The sequence below is a fragment of the Crocodylus siamensis genome, chromosome 4 (genome assembly GCF_052110815.1).
Source record: "Crocodylus siamensis isolate JL-2025a chromosome 4, ASM5211081v1, whole genome shotgun sequence".
NCBI lineage: Eukaryota > Metazoa > Chordata > Crocodylia > Crocodylidae > Crocodylus > Crocodylus siamensis.
In genome coordinates, this window is record NC_143398.1 from 240,758,502 (window position 1) to 240,775,075 (window position 16,574).

The 16,574-nt window shown below is 46.7% G+C and overlaps 1 protein-coding gene across 3 annotated transcripts in view; it reads right to left on the reverse strand.

Moving 5' to 3' along the window:
* Positions 1-16,574, reverse strand: part of GLI2 (GLI family zinc finger 2) — a 271,620-nt gene that overhangs the window by 196,433 nt on the left and 58,613 nt on the right. For all 3 annotated transcript variants that reach the window (XM_090046034.1, XM_090046032.1, XM_090046033.1), the window contains exon 2: positions 11,422-11,608. In XM_090046034.1, the coding sequence (XP_089902160.1) occupies positions 11,422-11,587 (166 nt within the window). In that variant the 5' untranslated portion in view covers positions 11,588-11,608. The remainder of the gene's footprint in view (positions 1-11,421; positions 11,609-16,574) is intronic.

Below are 16,574 nucleotides of genomic sequence, written 5' to 3' on the forward strand. Positions count from 1 at the left end.
GGCTGCCGACTCTGAAGTTCCTTCGGTTCCCAAGAAAACATTATTGGTAACACAGCCGCATCTAAACTGGGACCCTAGTGAGTTAGGCATGTCCGAGAAACAAGACAGCCCCTACCTACAAAAGCACTATATATTATAAGGATAATTTATACATCTCTCTCGTGCGGTAGGGAAGCAGATCTCCCTTTTTACAGACAGCGACAATGCAAGGGACTGGGCCGGCAACTGAGTTAACACCATGCGTCAGCGGGAGCCAAGTAGGATGTTGTAGGCTGAGAGTAGTGAAAGCACTAGGCTAGGACTCAGGAGGATCCTGTCACCCATTCCCTGTGTAACCTGGCCTACGGTACTTACAGGGAAGTTTGGGCTGCGCCTCAGCTCCCTTGTCTGTACAATGGGGATAAAAGCATTTCCCTATATCGCAAGGCTTTCTCAGGTGAAAGTGCAAATACATTAAAAATTGCAAGGGTGTAGGTTGTAGCGGTGCCGGATGAAGGACACAGGCAGACAAGGGTCATTGGGTCATTTTTATTAGACCAACTCATATAGTTGGAAAAATTCTTCTTTGCAAGCCTGCAATTTTTTCCAATGACCTGGTATCTTTTATTAGATCAAATCCAATAGTTGGGAAAAAATGTAAAGAAGAATTTTTCCAACTATTGGAGTTGGTCTAATAACAGGTTTCAGATTTACCCAAAGACCCTTGTCGGCTTAAAAACTGCGAGGCACTCAGATGCTGGGGCAGTGGAAGCCCTGCGAGTAAAGAATATCGATAGAGATGAGCTCGAGACAGAGCTTGCAAGCTCCCCGCCCCTGGAACAGGCAAGGCCAGGTAGTATGTGCTCGTACAAAGATCGGCACTGAGAAGCAAAGAGAAATACAATCCTGTTTTATTCACATGATCCATCTCAACTCCTCCGCTGCGTTCACCGCCGTGCACGATTGGGAAAGCAGTCCGTCTCACTTCCCGGGCTGCAGTTTAAGCGGGAGGGGAGCAACGCAGCATCCTCCTTCCCACCTAGGCGCGCGGCTGTCTTTTCGAGGGGCTGCAGCCATTCTTTAGGGAGTGCCGGGAATACGAGTCCCGTTTCTTGGGGCCGGTTTTGGATGCACGGCGTTTTTAAGAACATTTTTCTCTGCCACTTGCCTGACCTCAGGAGCAGTCCCACTGCTCCGCAAAAGGCAGCTGTGGAGCGCTCTGCCAAGCCCTATCAATTATTTAGTGTCAAAAGGAAGACTTAATCTGTGTGATAAAAGAATGGATTTTATCTAAGGCTTGTTCTCTTTAAAGTGATTTACACAACTAGCCTCTCCAGTTGCTTGCCTTAATGTAATTATTTACTTTTGCATTAACAGCTTTCCTCCACTCGGGCTATTTTTAGGAGTCTTTTGTAGCCTTTAGACATTACTAGCTCTCCCACTTCTGTTTAGCGATAGTTTTAAATCGCTTGACTGGGAAACGGCCGCTAACGTGCTGATCTCGTGAATGCCAGCGTAAACTAGAAGTAACTCTACAGAAATAACTCTACTGGCTCTGGTATCGGTGGGCAGACTTTGCTCCTTTGGCTACCCAGCGTGAGGTGGAAGTCAGGTTCGCGGTTCGTACACAAGAAGCCGTGCTTGCAGACTGTTTTGGCTGGCCACGACCACTGAGCACGAAGAAGGAGTATTACGACATCAACCTTACGGCAATAAAAAGAAAGGGCAAACTGAACAATGGATGTGCAATGCAATGTTATGTGCAACCGCTGATGCAGTTTGCTGAAAATCTTGCTACTGCTAGGATCCCAGGAACTGGATGCCCGGTTTCAAATGGGACAGACACCAAACGTGACCTCCCGCATCTTCAGAAATGGCTAGAACCCGCCCAGACGCAGCATGAAAGGAGAAGAGGACTGACAGCCTAGGATTCAAAGCCTGGGATTCGGGGCTCCATCCTTGCTCTTCCACGTACGGTGTGATCCGAAGCAAGTCATTTACTTTCTGTGTCTCAATCATCTGTAAAATGGGCATAAAGTTAGCTAAAGAAGGTAAGGAACAACAAAGTTTGAGACGACACTATGGCAATGAGGGCCAAATATGCCAACAAACCCCTATAAAGTCATGCTTGATAAGGCAACAAAGAGTGAGGTGGTTGCATAGATATAAGTGAAAGTCAAGATACAGAGATCCCCCGGAGCCAGTGGCATACAGGGAGGGATATGGCTAGCATCAGATAAGTAGCCTTTAACTTCATTCAAATGACCAGGTACAACTAAAGCAGCCTTTGCTGTGAGACCAGAGTGACATGTGCACTCATTCCTCTGTAGCCCTAGTGAAACCCTGTAACCACTGAGCCACCCTGCCCCATCTCGAAGGAAGGACAGTGCAGTATTCCTGTGGGATTCTCTACTCCAGAAGTTCCCAAACTTTTGCTGATTGCATACCCCCGTCCAGATTTACCAGCTGCCCATGTACCCCTACCAGCAAACATTTGACATTTGAACCCCTAAAATGCAAATGGTTATTGTAATGGAAATTAAATCTGCCATTACACATTTTCTCCCATGTACCCCCCAGAGATGTCTTGCGTGCCCCCTGGGGGTACATGTGCCCCAATTTGGGACCCCCTGCTCTACTCTATTATGCATCGCATAACAAAAGCCACTTAGCTCTCGCTCAGTGCCCTTCATCCGTGACATCCTTTAAAAATAATCCTCACAATGTTCTGCAAGACATGGTAAGATCTGTTTTACAAAGGGAAAGTGGGGCAAGCCCAGGCACGTGGGTAATCAGTCTTGAGGTGGGATCTAAACACAGGAGTCCTCTTGCTCTAGTTATGTCCAGACCATACCTCTCTCAGTATAAGCTTAAGTAAGTTCGTTGCATCTAAGAGCTTCATCTCCATCATGTGGCATTGCATTTCTTTTTAAAAACTTCAGTCAAAGACAGGATTTCAGTCTATCCCCAAAACAGTGCCAAACCCTAACTCTCCCCCAGCCCCCGACTATCTAGACAAAACCTGAACCACGCTCATCTCTATTTTTAATGCATGTGGCACAGCCCAGGGAAGCTACAGACCCCAGCTTGACCTACACACATAAAAGATGAGGTAGGCTGGTGTTTTAGGCTACAGCATTAATTAGATGGATCACACTCAACAAGTGCAACCTCTTTTATCAAAGGTGTTCCCTGTGCGTGAAGTGCCTTCTGCGCATCGTTTCCTCCACTGCTCCCCTTTCCCAAAAGCCTGATCATGGAGAGAGCCATGGGAAAGAAAGCGCAGGAATGGAAACAGCACTGCTTCAGAAAGCAGTATAAATGTAAAGAAGCTATACGCCTCCGCTTCATACATACTTGGGAGGAATTGGAGAGGAAACCCGTGGGCACAGAAAGGACGCTGAAGAAATGCGCTCCATTTTTCCAAGCCGAACCCAAAAACACCCGTGCAAAGCCTGCAGAGCTTGCTGAGCTCTCGCCGACTGGGCTGAACATGGATCTGCATTATGTATTCAAATGCATTTATGCTGATTAGAGAGTGACCTTCAAAAGGGCCTGGAGATGATACAAGAAAGGTCCTTGCACTGCCCATTTCAGAAGGGGAGGATAGCACCAGAAACAGCATGCAGGAAACATGGTAGCACAGTCGAGGGAACTTGTTTGATTCGAGTAAGAAGGAATTTGTCCGTAGAAGGGAAACACAGAGGCCATAATAGAGAAGTCAGTGGAGGAGGTGCGGTCATGACTCTCCCCTATTCCCCAGCAATGCCCACGGGTAGTCAAGAAAACAAGGCAAGAGAATGCATACGGGCATTTTATTATTTTGCCTAGGCCACATGGGCTGTGAGACCCCGTTTCCAGAACGGGACAGCACCAAGAGCAATGCCAGAGAGACCAAGGAAAGATCCAGTGCTGCAGCCTACGCAGATCAAGGGAAGCGTATGGCCATGGGTCCAGCGTGGGACACCCAACACGGCAGACGGGCGAGTGTCTGCTCAAGAGCGACTCCACCGTGACCATATACTCCACTGCAGTAAAAGCCTAGACACCAATCAAACCCAGGCTACGCGTTCCCCAAACAGCTGCCGGTATAACAGACGACACATAAGCAGGGGACAAGACAAGCTAGCACGTGAGGTCGAGTGAACTGGGAGCACTGGATAGCAAAAATGCCACGTGCCAGCTCTTAGTCCATGTAGAGCAGCAATCATAAACACGACGCCAGCCTGGCTGTCATCAGGCTGCTTTTCTTGTAGGAAAGGGACGTGCAGAAGGATGAGGCAGGCTTCTGCCTGGGAACTTCCCCATACACTGCGGGGGGGAAAGGGGAGGACGGTAGGCCAGCGATCTTGTTGGAGAAGCAGAAACCTCAGTGATGGAGACTTATTTGGTTGGTGCAGCAAAGATGACGAAAAGCCACCATGGATCTCAATGGGTGCAAGGTCACAGGACCAACTTACTGAGCTTCATTTCTTACCAGCTCTTCCACAGGAACTGCCTGTATGCACGCTCTTACCCCACAGTAAGTGCCTGCTTAGCCGCAGTCACTTATGTCCCTTTCGTTGAGGTCTGAGCCCTGACAATTTAGCTTGCATCCAGTGTAGGATAAAAGTGTACACAGGCAGTACCTGTGCTGCAGGTGACCTACAGTCAGGCTGGTCAAGTCAGGCTGGATCCCACACAGCATCCTTGCCGGAGCCACCCAGGGCACATTTCCCTGCGTCATAAGTCAGTCCGTCGCATCACGCACCGCACTTGACTGCTAGCTGTTGAAGCTACCGGTGCCGTTTGGCCTACCTTGAATACTGAGAACAATGGACATGATAAGAGAGGAGGCATTTAGCAAGGTCACGAGGATTCCTGCTTAGCATGCACACCCGTGCTCTGGGCTCCTCATCTCCTTGGCTTGCCTGTGTATCAGCTAAAGCACTTTGCACCTGGTGGACTGTTTCAAGAGCTGGAGACACTGCTCACAGGCGCTTGCCTGCACACCATTTGCAGACCGCTCACCACCCACTAGCTGAGAGAAACGGCACGGTGTCCTTCGGTTTTGGTCTCGTGCATTTTGTCCTTCCAGGCCTCTAGTCCCTCCTGGACAGCAGGGTTCAGGTATGCAACAGGGGGCAAACCACGCAGGCATTCACAAATACAATTATTTCAAGACCAAGGACAGAATCAGCATTTTCTAATCACCCCTTGGAGCTCCCAAGAGGGGCAGAGATGGAGACGGAGACACAACCGATTTACTCCAGAGTAACCTGACCCGACTCCAACATGGAAGAGGAGAGGATGCACAAGACAGTCAGCCTTATGGTGGTGGAAATCACTCCACTCTGGGGCCAAATTACCCCTCGAAGTCAGGAGGGACTAGACCAATTGTGTGTCCGCTCTCCTAATCTAGCTCCCCATGCAATACCCGTTTGCTCCGGCTACACTAGCTCTCCCACCATATAGTGGCCTGGTTTAGCCAGGTCCACATCTTAGTACAGATTAAATGGACTACAGAATAAAAGCCGGGGTTAATTATACCACAATAATCATGTTGCGTTTGTGCCCAAAGAGCCTGGCCACAATGACAAATGACAAGGGTGGGACCACAATAGTTTGCCAGCAACGACAGCGAAGTCCATTTACAGGCCATTAGGTGACAAAAGGTCCCTTCGCACACAGGAAAAACACCCTGAGACTCATGACTACCGATACTTTGGCCCAGCCAAAATGGGAGCCAGTGTGTCAGACGCTGCATGCATGCAGCACGAGACGCTGCTATGGGCACCTTGCGCTACGGGCGATGGGACTCTCCCGCTCCTCCACTTCACCGGTGCACATGCCCCTGCCGCTCATGCTCACCCCCCTCGACAGCTGACCCAGGCAAGCAGAATAATCCCAACACCTGCAAGAAGTTCACGACAGTTAAATCCCAAGCCGGGAGCCTAAAATGATGTGAGCGCCTTTCCCAGATGGGCAAAATGATGAAGAATGCTGTTTGGAGGAGAGGCGAGCCTGGCGAGACGGAGAGGAGAGATGCTTCTGCTTCTGATGCGCTTCTCAGGACCCTCTCCACCCATTTTTTTTTTATTTTACTGGGGTCTGCTGCGACCTGTGCATTTCCTCCATCTCATTGACACAGTCTGCCCATAATCCAGGACTAAGACAAGCTGAGCGGCACACGGACGCCGTGCCAACGCCGCTCCTGGGTTGCTTACGAAGATCCCAGGAGAGCTCCTTGCCCTTCTCTTCTCCCTGCTGAAAGGACTGAGTAGCGCTCAACCTCCCTGCCAACCCATAAACCCAGACACCGCACGGTCCCCCAAACCCCAACCCTTTGCAGAGCAGCCCCGCTTTTGGGCCCTGCAAATACGTCCGGAGGCGGGAGCTGCATTTCATCCAGCGAGGCGCTAATCTTAAAAGACTGCTACCTGCTGGAAAAAGTGCAGCTTGAGCTTCCCTGCTTCTACAGCTTGGTTTTCCCGTGTTTACAGCAAATGACTTGTTGAACTTCATTATAGACAAAGTATTTCCATAGATCACAGGCAGTGAGACCTGTGCAGCTAACATAAAATAAATTACCGCCCCATGATAAATGGTTCTATTAGCAATCCAGATTGTTAAACTCAGATAGAACAGAATGGAGGGAGCACTGCCCCATTCATTCTCCCTCCGGCAGATACCGAGTTGTAAATAGGTTATTTTGTGTGTAAATAACACATTAAAACTCAGCATTAGCCGTGTCTTTTGATAGAGAGGAAATTGTTCCAAATAAATAATCCCGGACAGGAATGTAAAATAAGCCAGATTTAATAGTGCATGCCTGCTGCAGCCGTGTTAAACATGACTAAAATGATAAACCCCAGAATATACTAATAGTAAACTATGCTCTGACATCAAAGTAATGAGGCTGTATTTTTACCCAGCTTTAGAAATGCTAAAATTAGTCTTGACAGCACCAGACATCAGAAAAATGTTTCAAACATAAACACCATCAATTTAGCAACTGGGTGTTTGTGTCCCGGGAGGGGAGTTGAGAGGGGACGGTGCATTCTGGGTCTTGTTAATACCGGGTCGTTAGCCCCTTCTACGATTTTGATTTAATTTCTGACCGGGGATCAGAAGTGAGCCCCCCCGACCAGACAGCTCAACAATTTAAAGTGAGACTTATTTAAAATATATGGGTCAACTCAACCTGGCCATGCACATAGGGAGAGACAAGCCCTGCACCCCTGAAGCCAAGCCTGTTCTTCATTATATGGGGGGAAGTCCCGAGACCAAATGCAGACTCTGCCCTTTGCCCTGGGAAGGAATATGAACTGCATTCAAAAACCCTGAATATTGCAAAGTATGCTCCAAAAAATGAGGCCGCGACTGCAAAATGTGAGTGCCTGTATTTCCTGAATATCACCATCAAAACCTTCCCCTGCAAACACGCGCACTTCTGGAAACCAAAGGTGGGGGAGCGCCTCCTTTGCCAGTATGATTTATAGAAAAAACAGAAAATTAGAAGAGACTCCCCTGATGTCATTTCTGCAAGACCAATTTCTGAACATCTGATCAATGGGTTACTATAAAAAAAATGTCAAAGAAGATCTCTAAAATGGCAGCTTTAGGAGACTAAAAATATGAGATGCAGATTGTTAGTGCGAAACAACCCCTCGGCACTGACAGCATCCACAATGCCAATCTCCTTTCCTCCAGCCATAACTTCATTTGTTCAAGGCTGCAGGCAGCATTTGGGACCAATATTCGGAGCCAGCTAAGTAGAAGGGAAGAAAGAAAGTCACAAAAATATATAAAAGCCAGGAGGGTTCTTAAATGGCTTCGTGAATATTCAGGTTACTGTGTCACTTTGTCACGTCTTAATTAAAAACAGACCCTTGTGAATCTATTCAGATCTGACAAGGAAAAAATGCTTTAGTCAGAAAAACTTGGCCTGTTGACGCCTGACCGAACTGAAAAGGGCTCAGACACAAGCAGAGGGGGAAGAAAGAGGACTGTGGAGCATGTCTGTCCGGATCCGGAGAACATGCGTTGCAGCTGCAACATTAGCACGGGATAATGTAGTAGGTAGGCAGTGCCAATAGGGAAAGTATAATCTATATAATAAATAAAATCTAGGATTTACACTGGAGCAGACAGAGACATGTGCTTGTGGCCTTTGGGAGCTGAAAAACTCAAATGTTTCAGGACCGCCCCCCTCTTTTGGTTATGCCTCTGCCTCAGTTTTCCATGTCTGTAAAATAGGAGTATACAAACGGCACCCATCTCACAGGCCTTTTCCAAGTAATTAACCCACATCTGCTAAGAACTTTAAGCATGAAGATTGCTACTGAAGTGCTAAGTATGATCGTGCATGTGTGACTAAATCACAGTTTACACATCGCTCGCAAGGATGCACTGGTCCAATTAAAAAAAAATCACCAAAACCTCGTATCCTCTCTTTTTCCTGGATCATCACGGTGACATCACTGCAATCCTCCTACACAAACGAAGCAGTCCAATTCATTTTCTATATATAGACATGTAAACACACACCGCTGGCCTTTCGAGGAACTTTTCCGTTTTGGAAACCCTCACTTCATCCTGTTCAGATTTCAGAGGGAGATCTTCAAAAAATTAAATAACACTCACACTGCTCGTAAAGTTTCTAGGTTACTATCGGATCTGGAGCCTACTTTACTGCTAGCCATTTTAGGTAATTTATTAACACTTCTTTTCACAGCATGATATAGATTTTGCTCTTTACATCTCATTACACAATGCTTTCATCATACTTCTCCTGACATCTTCAAACAATCTTCTTCTTACTTTTCCACTTCAGTTTAATAAGATGAGAAATGTTGAGCTTGTAAATCATTCATTTCAGAGTAGATAGCACTGAGCTAATGTGAAACACAATGTCACATGCATAAAAAAAGAAACAAGTCTCCAGTTGGAAACCAAACGGGTGGAGAAAACTCAGCTTTGGGGGCAGATTCTGGTCTCGGTTTCACCTTTATCAATCCAGAATAATTGAGTTGTCTTCGATAAAGTTATTTCAGATTTAGGTACCAATCTCAGAAAGCATTCTGCTCACAATAGCAGCTAAGCAAGCACTAAAATTAAGCCTATGCTAAAGTCTCGTTGACATCAATTGGTCTTTATAACATGCCCAAGGTGGTGGATGCTGTTCTGGACATGGATGATGTTAAAGAGACGCCTCAATATTTTCCAAATCATACTCTTATACTTATTTAGCAGCGGTCAGATTTGGCCTCTTGATGGCAGATTTGCAGATGTCACTCCCACAAATTTTTCCATTCCCTAAATATGAACAAGTAATTGTTACAAGAAGTTCAGATCCCAGCCCGTTCAGGTCTGGATTCAGCCCAGCCCTGTCTCCTAAGCATTACTTTGTAAGAGCTCTTCTGGTTTTTTTAAGAGACTCTTCCTTGGCTGACAAGACTGATCGAGGGGATGAATGACTCTGCTTTGCTACATCCCAACAGCGGTCTCCTTGTCCCATACATTTGAACTTTCCACTATGTTTCTTAGATCTAGCGCGAGCTTTGGAAAGGATGGTTGTGTAAAACAGATTTATACAGCTGATGCAGGAAAGGCAGGGGTAGCTATCTTAGCTCTGCCAGCTGAAAGCAAAACTCAAGTTACTAACTCTTGCTACCGACACCACGCAGCAGCCCGTACATACACTTGCTGCTTTCTTGAGATGAGTAATCACTAGGCATGCAAGGAGGAATCGGAGGATTCATGGTGAGGTAGAAACTAGCTAGCTCTGCAGTGTATTTTTTTTTTTACTTACAAATCCATACACCTGGGGATGCCACTGGTCACACACAAATGGCAGAGGTCTAACTCTGTCTTTCCACACCGTCCCGGGAGCGGTCATTCTGCTTCTGTACCCAGACAGAAGAAGGCGATACTGTCCACCTGAGCCAAGAAACCTTCCTTTCCAGGTACCTGAAAACATCACCGAATGGCGAAAGAGCTCCTCGCGCTGGCATTCAGAGCTGGGGTACGCGCAGTTGTTCGGAGCCGGACGCAGCTCAGCAGGCAAGAGACAAAAGGGTAATGGGACCCTACACAGCCATTATAATCCCCTGTTTAGGAACCAGATCCTTTCCTCATTCGGTCTTAACACTGGCAAGCACCCCCAGTGTCAATCGCCACATTTAATTTAGGGTCCAAATACTGGTTGCCAACGTGCAGTATTTACTTGCATCTCCAGAGCGGGATAAGTCTGCCGCGTGCACATGGCATGGGGCCTGGCCGGTCCTGAGCTCTGAGCCCCCCTGTCTTATCAAAGTAAATTCCCCTTGTTTTAAAAGGCTGCACTCTCATCGAGTTACTCGCATCCCTGAGCCCAGGGCTGCCCTTTGCTCCATCCTACTGGGCCCTGGAGACGGCTCCTCTGTAGCCTGCGAGTGAAATTTTCCCTAGTGCGAAGGGGCCCACTGCAAGTGGCTCCACTCCCTTTTACCTCCAGAGTTAATGAGATGCAGCTGGTTGACCTTCCCGCCTGATTGAGAGCTCACACACAGCCTTTAAATGTGGCAGGGTTTCCCCCGCTCAGTCTTGCAAGGAACTGATCCACCTTTTCTTCTATTCCCTGAAGGAGCAGGGCTGGGTAAAGAAACAGGCCAACATGCCCCCGCTCTCTGCCATTGCAAGTCATGTTTAAATTGCTGCCTATATGATTAATATATTGACATGCAACCCTTGTAACCATTGGAGTGCACAAGGATTTTGCTACTGGCCTCAATGGCAATATGCTCAAACACTTAGCAAACGTGCTCAACGGAGAGAAGGAAATCAAATTCTGGACTATTTCTGATGCAACAGAAATATTGAGAAATTGGGGGGGGAGGAATCTGTACTTGTGTGCCATCTCGTATGGTTCAGAGCGATCCAGGGTCTTTTCCTAACAGCAAAATACCAAAAGCAAGGACCAAAAAAGGCTACAGCAGTCACTGGAAAAATCAAAGCAGATGCAAGAAGCATGCACCATTTGCTATGATGATGCTAATACGAAATCTACTTAGCTTTACCAACCCCACCACCTGACATTATAATATGCAACACAAATATGCCCTAGGCATCACAGAAAGCCAATGCACAGTGTGCAGCAGTGGCCGATGCTCAGAAGTCTCTTCCGGTGAAGTTTAATTCAGATTTGATTCCACGTCAGTGGAAACTTCGTTCTCTCTACCCCTAAACCCAATTTTGTCAGGAGCGACAGCAGACCCGCGTGGTACAACGACCTGGTGCGCTGCACACGACGGCAGAGCGCCTGCAAGCTGTCAGCCTTCAATCCTGGTGACCTTCTCAGGCTGAGAATCCCAATAAACTCAGCATGTTCACACGAGGACATATGCCACTATTCGTATTAAATTGTAACAGTCTAATGAAAGACACCCCTGCTGCTTTCAAAGTGTGGAAAACATTAAGTACCTCCTTGTGCCGCCGCCGCCGCCGCTGCCGCCGCCGCCGCCGCCGTCGCCGCTGCTAAGGGAGCAGGTTTCTTCCCCGTCTCTGCAAAGCTATTCCCCTCCAGAATTGCACCTTTCCCTTCCTTTTTCCCAGCAGCAGTTGAAGCAGAAGTTTCCATCTTAGACATGCATATTCCAGCTCAGCAACCCTAAGGAACACAAAACACACACACCCACATTTCAGTCATTTCTTGAGCAGGAGAAAAAGCAAAAGCAACGCCGCAAGGGACAGCCCAATGCTTCGCACAATCCAGACGTAAAGAACAACGGCGACCGGCTACATTCCTCGCCCCGATAACCGGAAACAGAAGCGGCCTGCGATTCTGCAAGGTATCAAGTGCTCTCCGTTCCCTAGGACCTTGCAGCTGTTGAAGACACTCAAGACCTCAAAGGTTTCATTCAGTTCTTCAAAAAAAATAAATAAATAAATAAAAGCTCTGACTGGATTTGATTTTGTAGGTTATTATATCATTAGTGTAAAAACGGGGTGGAGGGAGCGAGAGGCGGGGGAACTGCAGGCCTCTAAGAGAGAGCCACTGACAGTGGGGAGGAAGAAGACTGAGGATGGACCAGGGGGTTTCTATGACTGAAGAGCATGGAAAGTGGTAGCGAGATCCAGAGGTTTAATCCGCACAACCACGAACTGTTTGTCACGTGCTCAGAAACAAAAAGGCACGGCCCGTCACAGCGGTAACTCAGGCTGCCCAGAAATCTGCAGTTTGCCTGGATGCAAATACATCCATTTTTTAAATTAAAAACTAATCTTTTTGCTCAAACGTGCCCTTTCCCAATTTTTTACCCACCTGAAATAACAAGACGAAACATATCCTTAAGACCCTACTTGGTACTTACTGGCCAGGGAAAACTTCCCTTGCTTGCTGTCTGTCCAACCCAGGGGCTTTCGTGCCCAAAGTCAGCGGAGAAAAATCATCCAGAGTTTTGCCGGAGTAAGGAGGGGTGAAGGATGCATTGAACAACATCTTATAGTGGAGAATAGCACAGGATATCAAAATACCACCCCATCTTTCCCAGGCCTGGCCCACATCAACCAGCTGATTTTGCAGGGAAAAAAATGTATGCCTGGGTAATTAAATGCACCCCAAAACTGTGTTGTCCTTAAACACACTTTCATTTCTGACCTCCAGACACATTTACTTCTCCTCCCAACTTTAACTCACTCTATTTTAAACATCTCTGTTGGCCCACTATAGGAGATGTGTCGGTGGCATATACTGAAACCATCCGGCGACTTGGGGCAGTCCTACCACCTTTCCAGGGGTCTTGGGGAAAACCCACAGCTAGATCCCTTTCTCTGTTCCAGTTTCAGTTGTCATGCTTGAAGGCCATCCGGCACCTGAGATTTACTGGAGCGCACTAGCTGCTTAAGTTACAGGAATTAACTGGACCAGCCAAAATACTTCTGGGAACCCAAATGGGAACTTTCTGACCAAAGTGAGTTTGACCGCCACTGCATCAATCCAAATCTTCCTCACATTGCCCTGGTGAGCAAAAATGAACAGACCAGTGAACAGCCTGGATTTAAAAAAAAAGTCCACCTATCTTAAAAACACGCCTTGGTATAAAATTCCAGCAACTCCCATTTGTGCTGCATGATGCATACATTTCATCCCGCACTTGGCTGTAATCCAGACGCGAGCACTTCAAGGGTTTCGTTCCTCACAACCTCGATATTTTTAATTTGACGTGTGCAATTTAGATTGGATTGCCTTTCTGTAGGCTGACTGATAGCTTTCAAGTCAATGGCGCTTAATGCACAAATGCCGTATTTTCTTGCATACGACACTTCTCCAAATATAACAGCCTTGCTTTTGACAGGCAGAAAGAAGGGGAAAAAAGATTTTTTCCAGAGTTATGGCTGCATAGAGCCGGGAGAGAGCCTAATCTTCAGTTCGCTCACCTTCCCTTTTTGGCATGACCAAAGCTGGTGCTGAAGACACCTCTATGGCCTCTGAGGATGGATATATGGTTTTGAAAAGAGCTCAAGGGTCTGCATTAAAGAGCTAAAAAGCCCAAGTTAAAGAAGCTGTGAAATAGAGAGGAGGAGCAGCTAGTAGGTAGAAAAATTACCCTAAGAAAGATTGGTTTGATTAGTGATGAAGACCATTAAAAAGGAGAGAAGAGTTAACACCTGCCAAGAGAAGAATAAGGAAACATTAAGTCAAAAGACTCCCACAATTGCCTGAACAATTGTACCGCAGCTGCTGCCCTGTGAAACGAGAGGCAAATCAGGATGCTTCCAACTCCAGACATTAAGCTGATTTTTTACACCCACCCCAATTTGGGAAGGCTTTTTTTGCGGGGAAAGGGCTTTTGGGGGGTGGGGGGAGATGCATATTGTATGCAAGAAAATATGGTACTCCAGTGGCATGGTTTTGCTACCTTCCTGCCCTACCAGCAGAAGGGAAAACAATTATAAACGGCTAACTCCTGAGCCATCTAGAGAAGTAGCTCCTCGGTATCCACATCCAAAGAGGGTGCCTGCGGAGAGGTAGCGCTCTTCTTCACTTCAACCTTCACCTGGGCAGGTTGAATCAAGCGGAGAAAAACTGTTCAAGTTGTGTGTTGCATCTTAGTGCCACCATGCAGCATTTTATCTGCAGCATTTATCAAGCAAAAAAGCACCTTTTTCCATATCTGGCAGTCTTGTACCACAGCATGGCAAAGCCTTTTCCTCTACAGCTCCTGCCCTGCTGGAGCCGCTGCCCTGACCTCCTCTTCCTTGGGTTGTCTCCATGTCTTTTAAAATATCAGGGGAAGAAATGCATTTTTTCTCCCTTCCTTTTTAATGCATGTCACGTTGCTCTTAATCTTAAGAGTATTCATCCTGCAGCCACGTGTGCATACACTTAACTTGAAGCAGTTGAACGGTCCCAGGGAAGTCAATAGAGCTATTTGCACATTTAAAGTTAAGCATGTTTGCATATTTGCAGGATCAGTGCCTAAGGTCCTAACAACATCGCTTTCACTCAACAACAAAAAATAGTTCTGGGACCGTTTGGAGAAACGATCCAATTTTGTTGGCAAAAGCAGGGCAAGCGTGTGCAGTTCAAGTTAATGGAGGAATTAAAGCGCTGGATTTGTGGGCTCAATTTGCAGACACACAACTGGAAGCCAGCATTTGAAATGGTGAGCATCACAATTATAAGATTTATTGATGACGCAGGAAACACACAAGTGTCTGCACAGCACTAACGAGCCCTCCCCCCATGAGCCGGCATTGGGCTTGATGGTAAGAACGGGACGTTTCCACTGGGGCCAGAGCTGTACAAGACTCTAATCCAGAAATTAGTTTGGGTAACAGATCGTGCATGAAATAAATATACTCCATTGGTGGAGTGTTTGACCTGGGTCTGACAGCTTGGGCTTCTGTTCGTTAACCAAATAAACTGCCGAGGCCAAATTACTAGCCTGCCACCTGTTTCTTCTTAGTCCCCCCGCTTTCAAGGTTTTCCAATTTTGTTTGAAATCAGACCCTTCCTCTTCCCCCAGGGCTTACTGCGACCATGGTGCTGTGAATGTGCCCTATGTTTTGGATACGACTAACTGGAGTGCACGGAGAATAGAAACCTTTTACTCGCTGGATGCGTGTATTATGGCCAACTTTTTCCAACGGGAGTGCCTAAAGTTGGGTGTCTGGAAGTGCCTATTTTAGGCATCTGAGCGAGTGACCGGTTCTTCAGAAAAGACTCTCATACCTACTTCTGCCACTGAAGTTTGCAAGCGCTGGGAGAAATTTGTATGGGCAGCATTTATTTGCTTGCCAAAACATGGATTTAGAAGCCAACTTTTAGTCTCCTGGGTTTGAAAATGATGCCTAGAAGAGGAGATTTCCAAAAGCATTGAAGGAACGCAGAAGCACAACTCCCGCTGGCGTTCAGAGCGGAGGTGCTTGTTAATCTCATGGAGCAGCTATAAAGGACTAATCACCATCCAGTTAACAACAGTACTTCTGTACCTATAAACCACAATAAAGCAAGTGGTCAAGAAGGCATTTGCTCTGAATTTTTTTTAAGGACGCTCTTGCTTCAGTTTTAATGAAACGTTTGTGTGCTGCAAAACTCAGGCCTACGTGTTCAAAAGGGTCTAGGGATTCAAGGATGCCTCAAGGCCAGGGTTGCCCCATCTGATACCTTGAAAAAGTCTGATCTTCAGAAGCTGCAGGTCTACCTTCTGCAAATCAGACATTTAAATGTGGCTCAAACTAGGCACACTGACCACTGAGGGTGTCTATACACGTGCTCCAGGGTGTAGGGTGGGAGCATGTTAATTAGAGTAGCTCTAAGGGCTGCTCTAATTAAAGCGCCCACAGCGTCATATGTATTCAGTGTCCCACACTTCCCAATGGTGGCAGGGACACTTCAACTAAACTCATCCAGCGAAGTTTAGTTAAAGTGCCCTCGCCAAGATTTTGAAACGTGGGGATGCTGAAGGCACATGATGGAGGCTGCTGAAGCATTAAATCGAGTCTATTCTGACACGTGCCAATTAGCAACCCCCCCCAACCGAGGTCCCCCCAAAATCAGTGGACGCTCTTGAAAACTCAACCCTAAGTTATTCCCTTCTTTTGTCTGCATGTTAATTATGAATGAAAAAAATAACTTGAGCGATTATAATAAATGGTTGTATTAAAACAGGTAAATCCTTCTCAAATACTGGATTAGACTGCAACTATCCTAATCTTATGGGATTTAAGGGATTTAGGGTAAATAAGTCTATAATTATTTTTGCTTTGTTAAGGGTACTGGGTGGTGGAAAGCACTGGAAATGCAATATTGAGTCTTTCACCTCCAAAGCACTGTTTCACCAGGTCGGCAATGACCAAAAAGTTGTTCCCACTGGACACCAGCTGGGGATCCACTCTGATATAAATTGCTGGGTTTCTGAACAGCTGCTAAGAAGCAAGAATCCCAGTCAAAGTTGCTGTTGCTTCTTATAGGCAACGCTATTGCTGGCAGATACCAAGGAGTAAGTGGGCATAGATGCAAATTAGCCCCCTGACTTGTAGACGTTCTTTTTTTAATCGGGGTTGACACAAGTGCTTAGACAGCAATAGGAAAGCGTCTCCCCTCGATCCATCTAGCATGTGCTCTGGAA